A 16,763-nucleotide genomic window follows, 5' to 3' on the forward strand; every position below is an offset into this window, starting at 1 on the left:
CCTAAAAAAGTCACTGCTGTTTAGTTTTCAGTCTTCATTTATGTTGGAAGTGATAGCAGAGCTGTACGTTTTAATTTTTTCAGAAATCTCTCAGTCAGAACGTGGTATATCATGTTTAGGTGGAAACTAGCGAGCTAACTTCCTGCTAACTTTTAACTCTGTTAAATTTAATAAATTCTGTTTTCATGGATGTTAAACTTAATTGTTACACCTGGTAAAGCAGCAACGCTGATCATTTTATTAAAGATAAAAGAATGTAGACAGTTTTCAACTCTCAGTAATGCCGCAGTGTTTGTTTGACTTTGGGACCTGAAGGGGACGGAATTTTGGACCCAGATTACTCCACGTGGCTCCCGCCTACGGTAGCCTTAATGCTCCGACAATCCATCAAGCAGTGCGGCTTTGTAGCTTATCAAAGTCATACTAAAACATTTTTTGACAGATTTTTGAGCGCCGTGTACCACAGTTCAAGGTCAGTAAGCACAACCAGAATTCATACATAAGGCACACTGGATTATAAGGCGCACTGTCGATTGTTGAGAAAATTAAAGGATTTTAAGTGCGCCTTATAGTCTGAAAAATACGGTACTGTATTTACTCAAATTACCTTTGTTTAATATTAAAATCGGTTTTATGATTTCCAAGCTTGACAAAAATAAAGTTAGAAATCAGGAGGGGGGAAAATACTTTTTCACAGCACTGTATGCTGTCATAAAGGGAGATATTCTGATATCTAAAGTTATTTTAAGGTAGACTGTTTTCTTGGATTTGGCAAATGTTTAAATATGCAATTGTAACTCCCTGGTGCCACCTTAAAACCTGTAGTCAGTAGTAGGACATGATGTCGTCAGTAAACAGGAAGTAAGTCTGTGAATTAAGGAGAAGGCATGTGCAGCATGGTGGCCTTAGCCAGATAAATCCAGTGGCATCCACATACATCCTTTGCCTTTGGTAGCATTGTGGGTATGTACAAACTTATTTTGTATTTTATGTGCATGTATAGACCGCTTTCTTTCAAGTAAGTTCATTTTTCTGTAAGTTTAATGATGATGCAATCTTATGCAGTTTACGCTAGCAATCGCTTATGGAGCTAGTTAAAGGGGAACGATAAACGAATTGGAGGCATTCATTGTAGCAAGACTTGTTAAAATCGTAATTTGATGTTTGTATTTGAGTTAAAAAAGGGAAGTAATTCATATGAACATTGCATGTTGACATATTAAAAAACTGGGTTAATATATTTTCATCGTTATATATGTACATGGTGAATAAGTACAGTGATTATGCCTTGTACTGTTTGTTACAGTTTCACCATTCCCTGTGTCAGTAAACCTGTGAACCGGGAATCGTGTCGTCAGAGTCTTGATGTGGGGAAGGAGTTTAGCTGACTGCCCAACCATAGCAGAGGCAGTACAGGAGATTCTAATATTAAACATGACCAAAGGTTCCAAATATGCGTAGATGCACCCAGTATCTCAAGAGCTTAAAAACTTTGCTTCAGAGGGTTTTTTCTACTCCTGGCTCTGTGTGTTGTCGATCCCTAAATGGGTTGTCTCAAATACACAGGTCTGGCTGTGAAAACCGCTTTGATTCAGATAATGCATCCCCTGTGGGCTGCAAAAAGTACCACTATAAGATAAATAAGGAGTATTCATAATTGAATTATTCAAAGGTCATATATACTTATATTAAACACAAATTATAAAAAAAGTAATGTCACTACTAAGGCTGAATACATTATCTTGATACTCCAGTATCAAGAATCCTCGGGTCTTTGCTTTTTTTAACGGACACATCAAATGCAATTACATTTGATGTCAGGTTTTAGATTAGTTAGACAGGATTTACAAAAACGTACCTGTCCCAGATCACATGTGAAGATACCTAAATGTGCTCTGATTGCATTTCAATCCCAATGGGTTCTACATGCATATTTCCCTGAATTGCCATGTGTGTTAAAACCAAGTAGAGATGAAACATGTTGTTCTCTGCACCTTTAACAGAAACATTTTTCTTGCACATGTTGTAATTTGTTGAAGTAGATCCTTTTTTAGGCCCTATTGGAAACTGAAATGCCGCTCTTGGTCTCAGAGATGCCTGAGCTCGTCTTGTTATTTGCACTAGGGAACATAAACTGCCTTGCTATAGCAATGATACTGTAATAAAACACTTTTATATGACACAAAAATTCATACCAATGATGGCACAGTCCTAATACCAAGCAGCAATCCCCACGGCTGATAAGAAAAGTGGATGTGGAAGTGCAGTTCTTGGGTTTGCCACTTGAGACTGGATTCAAAAATTAATCCAATCTCTAGTAATCCTCATCGACAGCTTTGGTAAAACAGCCAAGCTAAAAGGCATTAAAAGGCCAGTTTGTTTGTGTGTGTGTGTGTGTGTGTGTACTCATTTCACTAGAAATGCAGCTGTAATAGTCATCCCTGCCTGTTTAGGATCCATCCACAGTTCTGTAAAGAGGAGATTTTCACAGGCTTTAGAAAGTATAGAATTGTCTTTAACTTTACAGCCTTGTGCTTTTAATTTGCTAAACCACTGGCAGCAGTTCATTATATAAACCATTATGTTGCATAAATCTCTGAAACCTTGTGAGTTTGTCCTTGGAGAAGTGTATGTGTGGCTGAAAGATTTTAATAGCTGTCTGGCCAGCAGCATTACATACTTCTTATTTACAAATATATATGTGACCTGACACTGACACCATAGAGTCCAGCTGCTCACCAATCACCACCTCCGCTGGGCAATTTTCTGGTGGAAAGTCTGCAATGTGGCAAATTGTGTCAGGAAAAACTGCTCTGTTTGATAGATAGATGCCCAGATGGAAGACGTGGGCGTCACAAACGTACTGGCTGACGGACGGACGAACAAACATTGGCAACCACAGGCCAGACTACGTGCAAGCCACATTTGCCAAGTTACTTAAGATAATGACTACATATAGATATTTTCTCCTTTGTATCTCTTTCTGTTATTTGCAATTTCTGGTAATTTCTTCGTGTTAATCTTTAAGTCTTTAAAGACTTTAAAGATATTTAACAAAGACCCTCACAGGTGTCCGTTTTAATGGCTAGACATCCCAGCCAAGTGTTTCATTTTTACAATAAACTGTAGAAAAATAGAGCAAGAAAGAAAATGAGTGGCATTCTCTCTCCTTGTTCTGTGAGGAGACAGAAGCACAGCTGATGCAAATCCATCAGGTATCATAGACCAAATGGTTATTAGCATTGGCCTAATATAACACATCCACCATAAACAGAGGCTATAAACTCTATCGATTTCTACAACTATTACAGCTTTTCATCTGTCACTACTTCCTAACACCCCACTCTCTACCATCTCCTTACATCAGCCTGTCTTTCCCATTCACCACCCACTACTTGGTTTACCCAACAAGTCGCAATGCATATCATTATGAGTTTTGAGCGATACACCAGCCACCTCCACACAAACACGAGGAGCAGATGGCTGTGTGGACAGCGTCCCTCTTGGAGTTGTACTCGCGACAGATTGAGTGGGAGGCAAAGCGTCTCTGAAGTCACTTTCACTGCACTGAAATCTCTTCTGTTTCCTGTCCAGTTTCATTACGCTGCAAAGCCAAAGCAACCAAAACCAATGTACTGCAGAAACACATATCATCAATGCAAGCACCCAAATGCAAGAGTTAGTAACACTGCATGAGATTACATCATCATCACTGCTGTTCACTTTCTTCAACATGGTGCAAATAAGTCAAACTAGTCTACAGCCATAATCAGGATTTTCTACCAGAAAGGCTGCTTGACAGACAGGGTGAGGGCCAATTTAATGTTGGATTCAACTGATGCAGGGTTATAACACTGCTTTAACCTCCTAGGACCTGGCGTCCACATATGTGGACATTACATTTTGGGTTGTCTAGACCAAAATACTAAATTGTGCTCTACAAGTGCCTGATATCCACTTATGAGGACATTATACTGCCACTGTTCTATCGAAATTTAAAGCGAATGTCCTCATATGTGGAAACAAAAATCAGGTTAAAAAAAAAAAAAAAAAAATCTGGTAATTCTTTGTTTTTACATTCACCATGTCCCAATCAGCCCAAATAGCAAAGAGAAGGTCTTAGGAGGTTAATACTAACTATGAGACAAAGAGAGAACAGCAGCGATGGGCAGGCCTCTGCTATGATGACCATATTCCAAGACACTAATGTTGGGTAAAGAGTTTCTGCAGACGTGGAACATATTACTAAAGATAAGATTTCTTTGTGTCAGTGTAAAAACAAAGCACTGGTATAATTAATAACTTGAAATATAATTGTACTCCTTTAAAGTAAGTCAGTGTTAAAGACCTGACATTATTAATTCTGAGCACCTGATAATCCTGTCTAGAGGAACTGTTTAGTTACCACAAATTACGATTTCCAAACTCTGAACAGAACCACTGCTCACCGACAATTAGCATCAATTAGCATAAAAGCACTACCAGCACCACAGATATTTTTCTTTTTGCACAGTAGTAGTAACATCTTTAATTCATGGGTTGTGCTGATCCAGGGCAGTGTCACTGGTAGGTAATGGCTTGCAACAAGATGATTTTAGCTTCTTTACTAATTAATAATCACTTAATAAATTATTATTATGATGATTAAGATTAAATTTATGTTGGATTTAATCCTACTGGCTTAGTTTCATGTAGGCATCCCGATTTATAACCAACACTTGCAACACAGATGTGTGGGCACACACCAGTGCCCAAAACACAAGTTAAAGCTTGCACTCCTGCCCTCTACACTGCTACACTGATCCATCACCACTGCAAAGAAAAAACTGAAGGTGATATTTCTGTCTGCTTTTTCAGTTTTAAAACTCAATGTAAGTGTGTGTTTGTTGGTGAAACACTGTGGAGAGGGCATGGTGGAGTGTGGAGGAGAGATACAGTCAAGTCCATAATTGTTTGAACATTGGCACAATTTTTTCTTATTTTGTCTCTGTGCACCATTACAGTGGATATATATAAATAAAACAATTAAGCCGTCACTGAAGTGTAGACTTTCATCTTTAATTCAAAGTACTGTATTAACTGTAACTATTTAGGAATTACAGTTTTTACAGAGACACATTTTCAGAGGCTCTAACAAACTAACATAATTTAAAATATAAAGATTTGAAGGAAACTTGTTTGCAGTCAGTGTGCTGCCTGAAGTCTAGAAACCATGGATATGACCACATGCTGTTTCCTCCCTTGGAATACTCTGCTTGGCTTTTGCTGCAGCCACCTTCATTTGCAGATTGTTTGTATGTCTCTCCCTTTAGTTTTGTCATCAGTAACTAAAAGCATGCTGTAGTGGATTGAGATCACTTGAGTGATTTAGCCATTGAATAATATCCCAGTTTGAGAAACTCTAGGGTTGCTTTTGCACTATGAGCTGTCTGATGTGTTTTTCATACCAATGGCTGGCCAGTGCTTTTCTGCTTTTTAAAAATGTGCAATATTGTTGATTTACTACTCCTAAAGGTTTTCCTGTCCCTCTTATTTTTTATTTATATCGTATTTAGTTTTTTCAGTCCAACAATGGCTTCCCTCACTTGCACTGACATCTCTTTAGACCTCAAACAGAGAGTTCCAATGAACAGTAACTGGGTGAAGGTACCAGTGGTCCCAGTGGTAATTGGAACACTAGGTGCAGTGACTCCCAAGCTAGGCGAATGGCTCTAGGAGATCCCGGGAACAACATCAGAGATCTATGTCCAGAAGAGCACAGTTCTAGGAACAGCTAAGATACTGCGCAGGACCCTCAAGCTCCCAAGCCTCTTGTAGAGGACCCAAGCTTGAGGGATAGACGCCCGCAGGGGCGAGCGGGGAATTTTATTTATTTTTTTATGTATGTGCGCTTTCTAGACATCTTACTATCATTCAGTTGTCTAATACTAACAGTACTTATTAGCACCTTAAAGGAGCTCAAAAGAGTTAGAACTATAAAGTATAAAGTATAGAAGAAATAAACCTTTTAAACAGCATTTGATTAACTGGTGTCCATCCACTGATCCAATACTTACTAATTATGCTAGACTAAATTATTCATCACTGTAGGCAAACAAGGTTAACTATGATTTACTGCTCCCATGCTAGTATATCCAGCTGCTGGAAGTGGAAAAACGTTCTCATGTCCCTCTCCTTTCATCACAAACAGTGTATCTGCACAGAAATGGCAGGAAGTGCTGGCAGTGCTACGCAACTCCATTGTTCCATCTGTTTGTGCCACCTGACATGCAACACAGTAGGAGGATGGTTAGTGCAACAGAAGAATCCAAGTCTCCTCATTAACCTTTTGTTTGGTTGCCCTCTAGCCATTTGCACATTTACAGGGGACATACACTGAGATTTTCTGGGTCATATATACTCCAACAGAGAAACCAATGTGAATGATAAATGTGAGCGAGTGTGAGGGTAGTTCATGTTTGCAATTAGGGTCAGTATACTCCCACATGGAGAATCATTAATTATGGTCAGAAACCTGAGTTTGTCATTACACTGCTAATTACTTTGTTTATTTACTAAAATTAATTCAGGTATGTTTACTGTTGGGTAAAGCTAAAACGTTTTTGGCAATTTGAGCTACAGTGGCTTGTGTATTGGATCAGAATACATGGACCTGCCTTCACTCCCGCTGTGCATCAACGATCCTTGGCCTCCAATGAAGTAGCCACTGTTCCTTCTATGGACCACTGACCTCTCTCCACAAACTCTCCACAAGAGCTGCAGTGTTGAAGACGCTCTGACCCAGTCATCTAGTCATCACAATTTGGCCCTTGCTTGCCCATTTCTCCAGTTTCTAATACATCAACTTTGAGGTCAAAATGTTCACTTCCTCCCTAATATATCCCACCCACTAACAGGTGCCCCAACGAAGAGATAATCAGTGTTATTTACTTCACCTGTCATTGGTCAGGGTGTTATGCCTTATCAGTGTATATGTGTGTTTGGTGTAGCAACCATTTAGGAATATGGTTCTCCATAAAATTAAGTTCCAGGTCCAATGACAGTGCAGTAATTGTTGAATAGTAATGGGTAATTTGGTGCAACTGTAAATCTGAGTTACAGTGCTGTCTAACTTTGAAATGGCTGTAGTGTGCATGACAAAATTATAACTGGTGCTTTAACCACACTTCTGTTACAGTATATTTAGTAGGGATGCACTCCACTGATACACTGCAATCACCAAAGGCGTGTCTACCTGCTTTTCTTTCTGTCTCTCACACAGATGCAGACATGGAGTAACACACAGCTGAGAACACTGCAGAGGGCTGCGTTGTTGTTCTGTCTATATTTAGGTAGGTCTGTCACCTTCACTGAATCCAATCTGCCGCAAAAACCTAGTTATATAATTTACATTACGAGAAGAGAAGAGAAGAGAAGAGACCTTTGACCTTTAACACACTTTTATCATATCAATTCTTCAACTTACAACCATAACTGAAAATGAATGCCAAATCAACATATGAACAACCCTCCCCTCCCACCATCAACCCCACCCAAATACAATAAACACAAAAATGAAAACAAAAACAGAAGACACTCCATTCTGTTTTTTTCAAAAATTCAGAACTAAATTATCATCAGTTATTTTACACAAAACTCCATTAATACCCCAAATAGAGACAAACTCTTCAATGTTGGACACCATCTTGTAATAAACAAACTCTACTTTCAAACGTGCACCCACTAACCCTTTAAACATAATTCCTAAATTAACAGATCCTGTTCCCTTCATTTTGTTCCTCCTTGTGAGCCATATACTCATCTTAGCCTGACCTATTAAAAAATTAATCAAGCAAACCTTCCTACGCTGCACTGCAGAGTACCTCGGACCCAGGATAAAGAGACCCTCCTCTAAAACACTCCCAAGGCCAGCAAGCCACTGCCGCAGCAATGAAAAATGGGCAGCTAGCCTGGGACAGCCAAGCCACAGGTGCTGCAGTGTTTCCTCAGTCAGACAGAAAAGACAGTGGTTCCCTGTTCGTGGATCCATATGTGCCACATGCCTGTTCGTAGCCACGGCCCCATGCACTATTCTCCACTGGAGATCCGCACTGCGTTTCTCTATGGGAGGTTTGTACAGGGACCTCGAGCTGCCCCTTGGAGATGACCCCAGAGCCAACACACCTGACCAGCTCGACTCCAGAGCACCAGCCAACAATCCCCTGTTCAGCACCTTTACAGCCACCTCATATATAGCCTTCTGTGAAATCTTTGACAGGTCACCCAGAACAGGTGTTCGAAAGGAAAGAAGAGAGCCTCCCTCCTCATCCTGCTCCCCAACTGCGGCACAAACAGGCAACGAAGGAAAGTCAGCTGAACTCGGTTGACCACCTGCAGAGTCCCCAGCGCAGCCCTTACAAGTCCAGGAAGACCACCCATGACTTCTTCCACCAGCTTGTCCAGAAAGCGCAGAGATCTGATTCCAGTCTCCTGAGCCAGCTTGGGAGCCGTTTTCCACTGCCCTGCCGTCCTCAGGCCCACCAGCTTAATTAGACCAGCATTTGCGAGGAGCCTCTGCACACTAGTAGTGCTGATCATCCTACTTGGCATCAGGGGATTGTAAAAAAGAGGCTCCTCACCAACATCACCATAAAATTGAGAACAGTCTCTCTACTTTAAAAACAGTCTTCCAAGCAGTCAAAACAGACTGGTAAAAAACAGAGGTCTGCAAAAGGTCTATGCCAGTTAGGTCTATAAGAAACAGGTGCTTGTCATATGCAAGGTCCTTTATTCTGTGAAGCAGCATAGATGCAGTCTTGAACCAGAGTGGTTGTTGTTTTCTATAAAGATACTGCTGTGCTGTCTGAAGACGGAATGCTGTGATGCAGCTGCGAAGGTCAATCAAACCCTGACCCCCCCGACACAGGTAGAGACAGCACAGTAGACCTGGTCCAGTGAAGCCCTCCCCAAAAGAAATCAACAAGTCTTTTTTGTATCTGCTTGAGAAGAGAGGCCGGAGGTTCAACAACAGTGGCACGGTGCCAGAGTACAGAAGCGGCCAAGTTGTTAACAGATCCTTCCCCTGTAGGACAACTGTGGCTGGACCCAGGTCCATCGAGACAACCAGGCAGTAATTTTTCCAACAACACCCTCCCAGTTCTTCCCCTGAAAAGCATCAGTTCCCAAAAACACTCCCAAACACTTCAGTCCCTCCCTGTTCCACTGTAACTCTGCCGGTAACACCGGCTCCTCTTTATCAACCCACCCTCCCAAAATGAAACCTTCACACTTTGACCAGTTAACCTTCGCGGAGGATGCTCGCTCATATAAGTCCAGTGTCTGTCGGAGTGTTTTAATATCACTTTGACTGGTTATGAAAACGGTAACGTCATCAGCATAAGCTGACAATTTTACTGAGCTTCCTGCTTCTTCAAAGGTCAAACCTGAGAGTCCCTGTCTAAGATGGTGCAAAAGGGGTTCAATGGCCAGCGTATACAACATACCAGAAAGGGGGCACCCCTGCCTGATGCCTCTCTGAACTGGAACAGGCCGACTTAACCCTCCCCCCACCTTTAACATGACAGCAGCGTTTGAGTACAACAGTTTGATCCATGAAATGAAAATGTTTCCAAACCCAAAAGCTTCTAAAGTTTTAAACAGATAGCGGTGATCAACTCTATCAAAAGCTTTTTCTTAATCCAGAGATAAAAACCCCACATCCAAGTCTCTGAGCTTGGCCAGACCAATAATGTCTCAAATTAAAAACAAGTTGTCCATTGTAGTCCTTTCAGGGACACAGTATGCTTGATCCACATCGACAATCATGTCGATACAGGTCTTCAACCTATTGGAAAGACATTTTGCAATAATCTTATAGTCCGTACAAAGCAAAGAAACTGGTCTCCAATTTTTAAGCAGGCCCAGGTCCCCTTTCTTTGGCAGTAAAGTCAAAACTGCCCTTGTGCAACTTGTTGGCAAGATCCCAGTGGTCATACAGAATGTGAAAACCTCATGAATGTCCTCTCCTAGCATCGACCAGAATTTCTGGTAAAATTCCGGAGGAAGACCATCAACTCCTGATGACCGACCACCGTTGAGTTGTTGAACCGCTGAAGACATCTCCTCAAAAGAAATAGCAGACTCCAACACAGCCGAGTCAGCCTCATCCAGCCGTGGCAGCCCCACCAGCATCCTCGTCACACATTCAGGGTCACACGTGTCAGCACTAAAGAGGCTGGCATAAAAGTCAATAGCGAGCTTCCTCATTTCTACTGAGTCAGATGTCACCTTCCCATTTGGAAGCCTTAGGTGCAACATTTGGTGTGACTCTCGAACCCTTTTCTCCAACTTAAAAAAGAACCTTGTTGGGGCATCTATTTCTTTAATAGTAGAAATCCGAGTCCTTATAAGAGCACCCTTTGCTCTTTCATGAAGAAACTTGCCCAAAGCCGTCCTCCTACTGTCCCAGGTACTATTTGTATTATCTGTCCCACTTATAATCTCAGTCTCTAGCCTCTTGAGCTCTCGTTCTAAGTCCTCAAAGCAGTCCTTAACAGTGGCCGTTGCATGTGATGTGTATTGTTGACAAAAAAGCCTAATCTGTGTTTTCCCCACCTCCCACCATTGAGCCAAATTGCAAAAGTCCGTCTTCCTTTGTTTCCAGTGACACCAGAAGTCAGAAAAAGCTCGACAGAACTCTTTGTCATGAATCAGCTGCACGTCAAAGCGCCAGTGCGAACAGATGTTAGAATGCATCAATAAAGATATATCTGCAGTCACTAAATGATGATCAGAAAAACCAACAGGTGAAATCTCAGCTTTAACCAGTCTATTATTATACATCTGGTTGATATATAATCTATCAAGCCTAGCTGCCTTCACATTGTTCTCAGAAACTTTTACATATGTATACTGTCTGGTTGTGGGATGGAGCTTTCTCCACACATCAGTCAGATCATTCTGAAGAATGATTGTAGACAAAAGTGAGCCCGAAGGTGGGTGAGGCTCTCCTGTCAACCGAAGGGTGGGTTGTGCAATTCCAGTCCCCTCCCACCACTATTATTGGACCGCGATTTAATTTTGATAACTCATCATTAATTTTACGAAATAATCGCACACGACCCGCAGCTGAGTTATGGGCGTATACATTCATAAAAGCAAAAGGTATTCCCTTGATGGTTGCTTTTACTACCTGTGCCCTTCCCTGCTCTAGCTCACAGACAGAAACATGTGACAGTTGAAGGTGCCTAGAAAATAAAATCGCTACACCCACACTGAAGTTAGTACCATGACTTAATAATAACCGCCCACTCCAACTCATTCCCCATTCAGTCTCATTATCTACAGTACTATGTGTTTCCTGTAAAAAGAACACATCAATGTTTTTGTTCTTGCTAAGCTCCACTAAGGCTGCACACCGTTCCCTATCCCTACCCCCATTAATGTTAAGTGTACCTACTCTCAAGCTTGCCATATAAGACAGAGAGAAGAGGAGGAGAAAAACAGAAAAGACAGTGAGACGCTTCCAGAAAGACACCCATAGTGCTCCAAACATTTTACTGTGCTTTTAAAGGAGTTTTTCCTCGTTTTTCCCTCCTCAACCTAGTCAGGATCTTTTTAAGACGGAATCTTTTCTGTTTGCTCAATTGTTCATAACCAACAACTCTTCTTATTTTCAGAACTGATTTTATAAAAAGATCAACATCTGGAAAAAACTCAGTGACTTCCACAGACTGCATGCCAAATGTCTCATCCAAAAAGCGGTTTATATCTTCTAAGGAATACGACTGCTGATGGTCTTCTTGTGAAACAATATCAGAGAATTGTGACAGGGAATCATCTTCCAACAAGTCATCTTCCTCATTTTCTGCGCTCAAAGAACCTGAAATTACATTCACAACACCCACCTCACTTGCCGTTGCTTTGGTCTGTCCACTGTCCTGATTTTCCTCCACACTTTCCCTGTCCTGTATGTCATCACAGCCATCCTCCACCTCATTGGTCCCCTGTACTATCCCCTGTTCTTCTAGCGCAGCCTGTGGAGCACTGACTGCGACCTCCATTCTGTCACCCTGCGCCGCTAGCGGCTCGCCGATGACAGCGCTGCTTGTAGACGGCTGCTCGTCCACACCGCTACGGCCCGGCTGTTCTCCCGTACCGGCATCCACAGCGCACTCCTGCTCACTTGCCCCACTAGCATGAGCCTCTTGTTCACGGCGCACTTCCTGCTCTTTGTGAGGGCAGGATGAGCGTTTATGGCCAACATCACCACACTCAAAGTACTTCATGCTACCTGCACTGGCGTAAACAGTATATAAGCCGTTATCATATCGTACTTTAAACGACACTTCCAGTGTCTGCGAAGGATCGTTCAGGTACATGAAGGCCTGCCTTCTCAGTGACTGAACGTGCTGCAGTCTGGCGTCTTTGCAGCCAAGACGAACAACCCTGAACCCGCTAGAAAACTTTCCAAAGCGGGTCAGATCCTTCTCAAGTAGTTCATTCGGGATGAACGGCGGGACACCGGACACGGTGACCCGCGTAGATGGCACAAACAGTTGCGAAACAGCCACAAACAAATCATCCAGAATGATCCCCCTTTCAACTAACAGGTGAACCAAGCGCTCCTCACGGAGAAAAGCAACCACAGCCTTGTTCATCCGAGAGCCATAAGTTATATTCTCATGGCCCACCTGTTCACCAACAGCTAGCAGAACCTGCTCCACAGTGTACTGCTGGGGTGCCACCACCCTGGCCCCATGTCTAATAGACAGGGGAGGCGAACCCTCACTAGGGAGGGACGCCATAACTCAAGGCAAAACTGGCCAATTAACTAAAATTCTTCGCTTCACACAACACAATGAAATAAACTTGCCTTACCTTTTAACCACCCATAAGCCCAAAGTTTTCCGGAAAAAACAGTCCAAACGTCCCAAACTCACTCAGCAGCTCCACGCACTCACCACACACCTTCACACACCCATTCACTCACACTCCCAGCATGCAGTGCAGGAAGGAGAGAAGAGAAGAGAAGAGAAGAGAAGAGAAGAGAAGAGAAGAGAAGAGAGATTTTCCTCGTGGTTTCCATGTGGCAATTTAAACCCAGGCGTCTGCTCTGCATATGGAACCAATTTGAAATGTGAAACTATAGGGACTCCTTGAAAGAAGGATGACTGCCAATCAGATGATAGAAAAACAAGTATTTAAATGCCAACCAAGCTATTTTCAAATTTTGTATCAAAATACATCAGGTTACACTGTGTTTTCTGGTCCTGTATATCTCGTCTCAAAGAGTTTCAGGCTGTGTGCATCATTTTTCCTTTCAAAGGTTACATTTGCTGTGACTGTAACTTACAGGAGAGATTAATGGCAGTTATATGGTTGGATTATCTGTCTGTTAAGAAGCTTAATCAAAAAGTTATTGATAGATTTCCATCAAAATTCTACCAGAGGTGGGCCAAACTGACACAGGAGCTGGATCTAAGAATCTAAGGATTCTTACGCGCTGTGAAATATGGCAAAAACAGACATACCAAACTAATATAAGTACAAGAAGCACAAACCACCATTAAGGCAGCTCACTCTCTGGGCAGTATTTACTTTTAAGGGTATAGTATTGTATTTTATATATATATTCATTTTGTTTTCATATAAATATACTTTAAAAAGTTTATCGTGAAGTGAAAACAAGTGCAAAGTGACGCTTTTGTTGCTTTATTCTGTTAAAACCTATTTTAATATACCTGACAATTTTGCCCATATTTTTTATAATTTTTTTATTTATGTGTATATGGCACATGTGTAGCATTCATTTTACTGTTACGTAAAATCTGTTCACATGTTTGGTAATAAATATCAAATGAAAAACATTTCTTCACCACAAGTTTATTTTGTTTTCCAAAAAAATGAATTTTACATTGTCATGTAAAATGTCATAAAAGTTTGAACCTGATCAACAAAACTTCCTGAAGCCTAACGCATCAGTCATTAAGGCCTACAGTCTAGTCTACAATTAATGCAATATTCATTGTTACAACACTTGCCTAGATTTTAAGAGAATCTTTTTTGCTGGCAGGACCATTATACCAGTGACTGCATAATTATTATAATTATCATCCATGAGCACAACTCCTAACTAGCAAAATACATTTTTATGTATGGCGAATTCTCTGTCTTTTGCTTTGCTCTACAGTATCTTTTACAGAATAAAATTTTATAAAATACAACTTGAGATTAAAGAAATGTGAAAGTTTGTAAAAACTAGGCTCACTTCTAATGACTACAACATACGTTTTGACAAAAGATTAAAGTTAGGTTGTTGCTTCCAGCTGTTCTGAGAAGTCTTCTCTTAATTTATTGAAAACCTGCTGCGTCACAAAGGCAGAATCCATCCAAAAAGTAGCACATCAGTAGTAAGTGATGATAAATTAACCCCAGTGTGGGGACAAGATCAATAAGGAGCTAATGACACTGTAAACTTTATGTTCGAGAAGTAAGCTGTCACGCAAAGTCACAGTTTATTACCTCAATAGTTAATTTGTATACACGAATTCTCTCTAATTATCTAAGTAGCTGCACAAATACTGCTGCCTTGTTAAGAGCATTCTCACCTCATGGATTATATGTCATTAAATGGACTGTGAGACTAGTAACTAGATCTCCCAACAGAGCTGCCCCAATAGTATTTACTATGGAACTGGATAATTAAAGGACAAGTTATATTAAAAAAAAAAAACTGTTGTTCAGTGTTTTTGAGATTACATTCAGAGTATATCTATGAGAGGGAAATTTATCAAGAGAGGGAAAATAGGAGATCCTGCTGCTTTCCCTCAACCTCTCTGTCAGGTTATTTGTTCCACTTCCACCCAAAAGAGACTGTACTTCTCAGTGGTCATGACTTACGGTCAATGAGAAATGCACGTGTGCAAGGCCAACAGCACCATCTGCACCAGGTTTCCTCCATTAGTCACCCAGAAATTTAAAACAGCTTGTGCTGAGAGAAAAACATAGCAGAAGAGACAGACCACAAAAGAAAGCAGAAGAAAGAGCACTCTTGAAGAGTCACCCAACAATGTCTGTGTTTTCTGTTTAAAAAAATAAATAAAACGCAGATGCATTTCAGTTAAAACACCACAGTGTAACAATTTCAGTTGTGCATATAATTTATCTATATGCTGGTGTGTACTCATTTCCAAATTCCTTTTTATCAGCGCAAAACTGCAGTTTTAGATGGTTTCACACTGAACCAAGACCATGCACAAAATATAAACTGGCAATTAAATGAAAGAAAAAACATCTGCAGCTGAAACCAACACACAGCAGAGTGTGTTTAAGGCAGAATTACAGCAACAGGGGCTGAGAAAGGAAGGGAGCAGCCGACAGAAGTAATCACACACATGCATGAGGACCTGCTTAGCTGTCTGTTGTGTATGTGGTCTTTAAATATGCACACTTCCATTACACTACTTTTACATGGCAGTGTCCTTATTATTTATAGAGTGGGGAGCTCTACCATTTTACAATGCCGGTGTGAGACTGGTGCTCTGCAATGTACAAACAGTCCACATTTAGGACCTACAACTATATTTTTTCCACTACTAGTTATAAACTCATTTAACATATGAAATATGTGGTCGGCTGTACTATGCACGCTCTGAAACAGACTCGTGGATCTGCCTACTCAGCACTTGGCTGAAAACTTTCAAAGTGTCTCAGACTGCAAGGCTGAAGGGGGAAACTGCAGGAAGACAAAAGAAGACTCTCACCATGGTGCGTGTCGCTGGTCGAGCGCATTACCCTTATCTCATTTATCACACAGACATCCCCTTTGACTGGAGGTTGCTGAATCTCCACACAACCATTTGACAGCCGGTGGTCCTGAAGTTGCAACCGCCACGGGCCAGTCGGACAACAAAATTTCTAGTCTGAAAACTACTTGCTTTGCTAACTAAAAACTGTTTTTGCTTCTAATAAGTCATTTCCCATAAGTTACATAACCATGTCCTTAATTTTGTATCTGCAAAGTTCAAAAAAGTAGTCTACGGGGTGTCGCGAGCGCCGTTCTCTCTCCCAGGGGAACGCGCAGCTGCTGCGCGAGCGTCTGGGAAATGACTTTTCAAAGTAAAAGCCCTGGTGTTTAAGGAGGGACTGCCTGCTCAGTGTGAAATTTGAGATGATTCCTCCCTGAAAACATAACAACGCGTCTCAGAACCGGCAGACAGCTTAAGGCAGATATAGGAACAAGAAAGGAAGAAGGCAGACTACAATCCCCTGTAACTGCAACAATAACTGTGACCAGGAACTTGACTGTTACAAAACAAAGCAAGCATGATAACGAGGCGGCTATGGCTCAATAGGGTTGAGTAAAAGAGTAAAAAACGCTATATAAATACCACTCCATTTACCATTTCTATAGTTTTTCTTTAAAATTATTAATATTTTAATCTCTAGACATGAAAATTACGAACAGTCTTACATGCTAGTGATCCTCTTTGTGTGCCACTAACGCAACGCCAGCTCGTGAGATCTAAAGTCTGTATTACAAAGCAAGACTGCTATCCCTGTGTAGCAGAGAGTATCAGGGCCACAAAGGAATGTTCCTGGTACTGTTCAAGGTGTACCCTGCCTCTCTTATAGTAACACCTTTGATAGGCTTCAGGTCCCTTGAATTGGATACATGGTTAAGAGGATGCATGATTGTAGGTATTGATGAATTAATGGATGGATGTTCCTTGCCTGCAACACTTTTAAGTAGGTGGCAAATTATCGACCATGTGAATACTGAA

At 41.2% G+C, this 16,763-nt stretch overlaps 1 protein-coding gene across 1 annotated transcript in view; it reads right to left on the reverse strand.

The window, feature by feature from the left end:
• Window positions 1-16,032, reverse strand: part of gask1a (golgi associated kinase 1A) — a 92,053-nt gene extending 76,021 nt beyond the window's left edge. The window contains exon 1 of the mRNA XM_063488384.1: window positions 15,744-16,032. Coding sequence (XP_063344454.1) covers window positions 15,744-15,746 — 3 coding nt within the window. The 5' untranslated portion in view covers window positions 15,747-16,032. The remainder of the gene's footprint in view (window positions 1-15,743) is intronic.
• Between the last annotated feature and the right edge of the window lie 731 nt (window positions 16,033-16,763).

This window comes from Pelmatolapia mariae, linkage group LG10_11 (genome assembly GCF_036321145.2).
Source record: "Pelmatolapia mariae isolate MD_Pm_ZW linkage group LG10_11, Pm_UMD_F_2, whole genome shotgun sequence".
Lineage (NCBI taxonomy): Eukaryota > Metazoa > Chordata > Actinopteri > Cichliformes > Cichlidae > Pelmatolapia > Pelmatolapia mariae.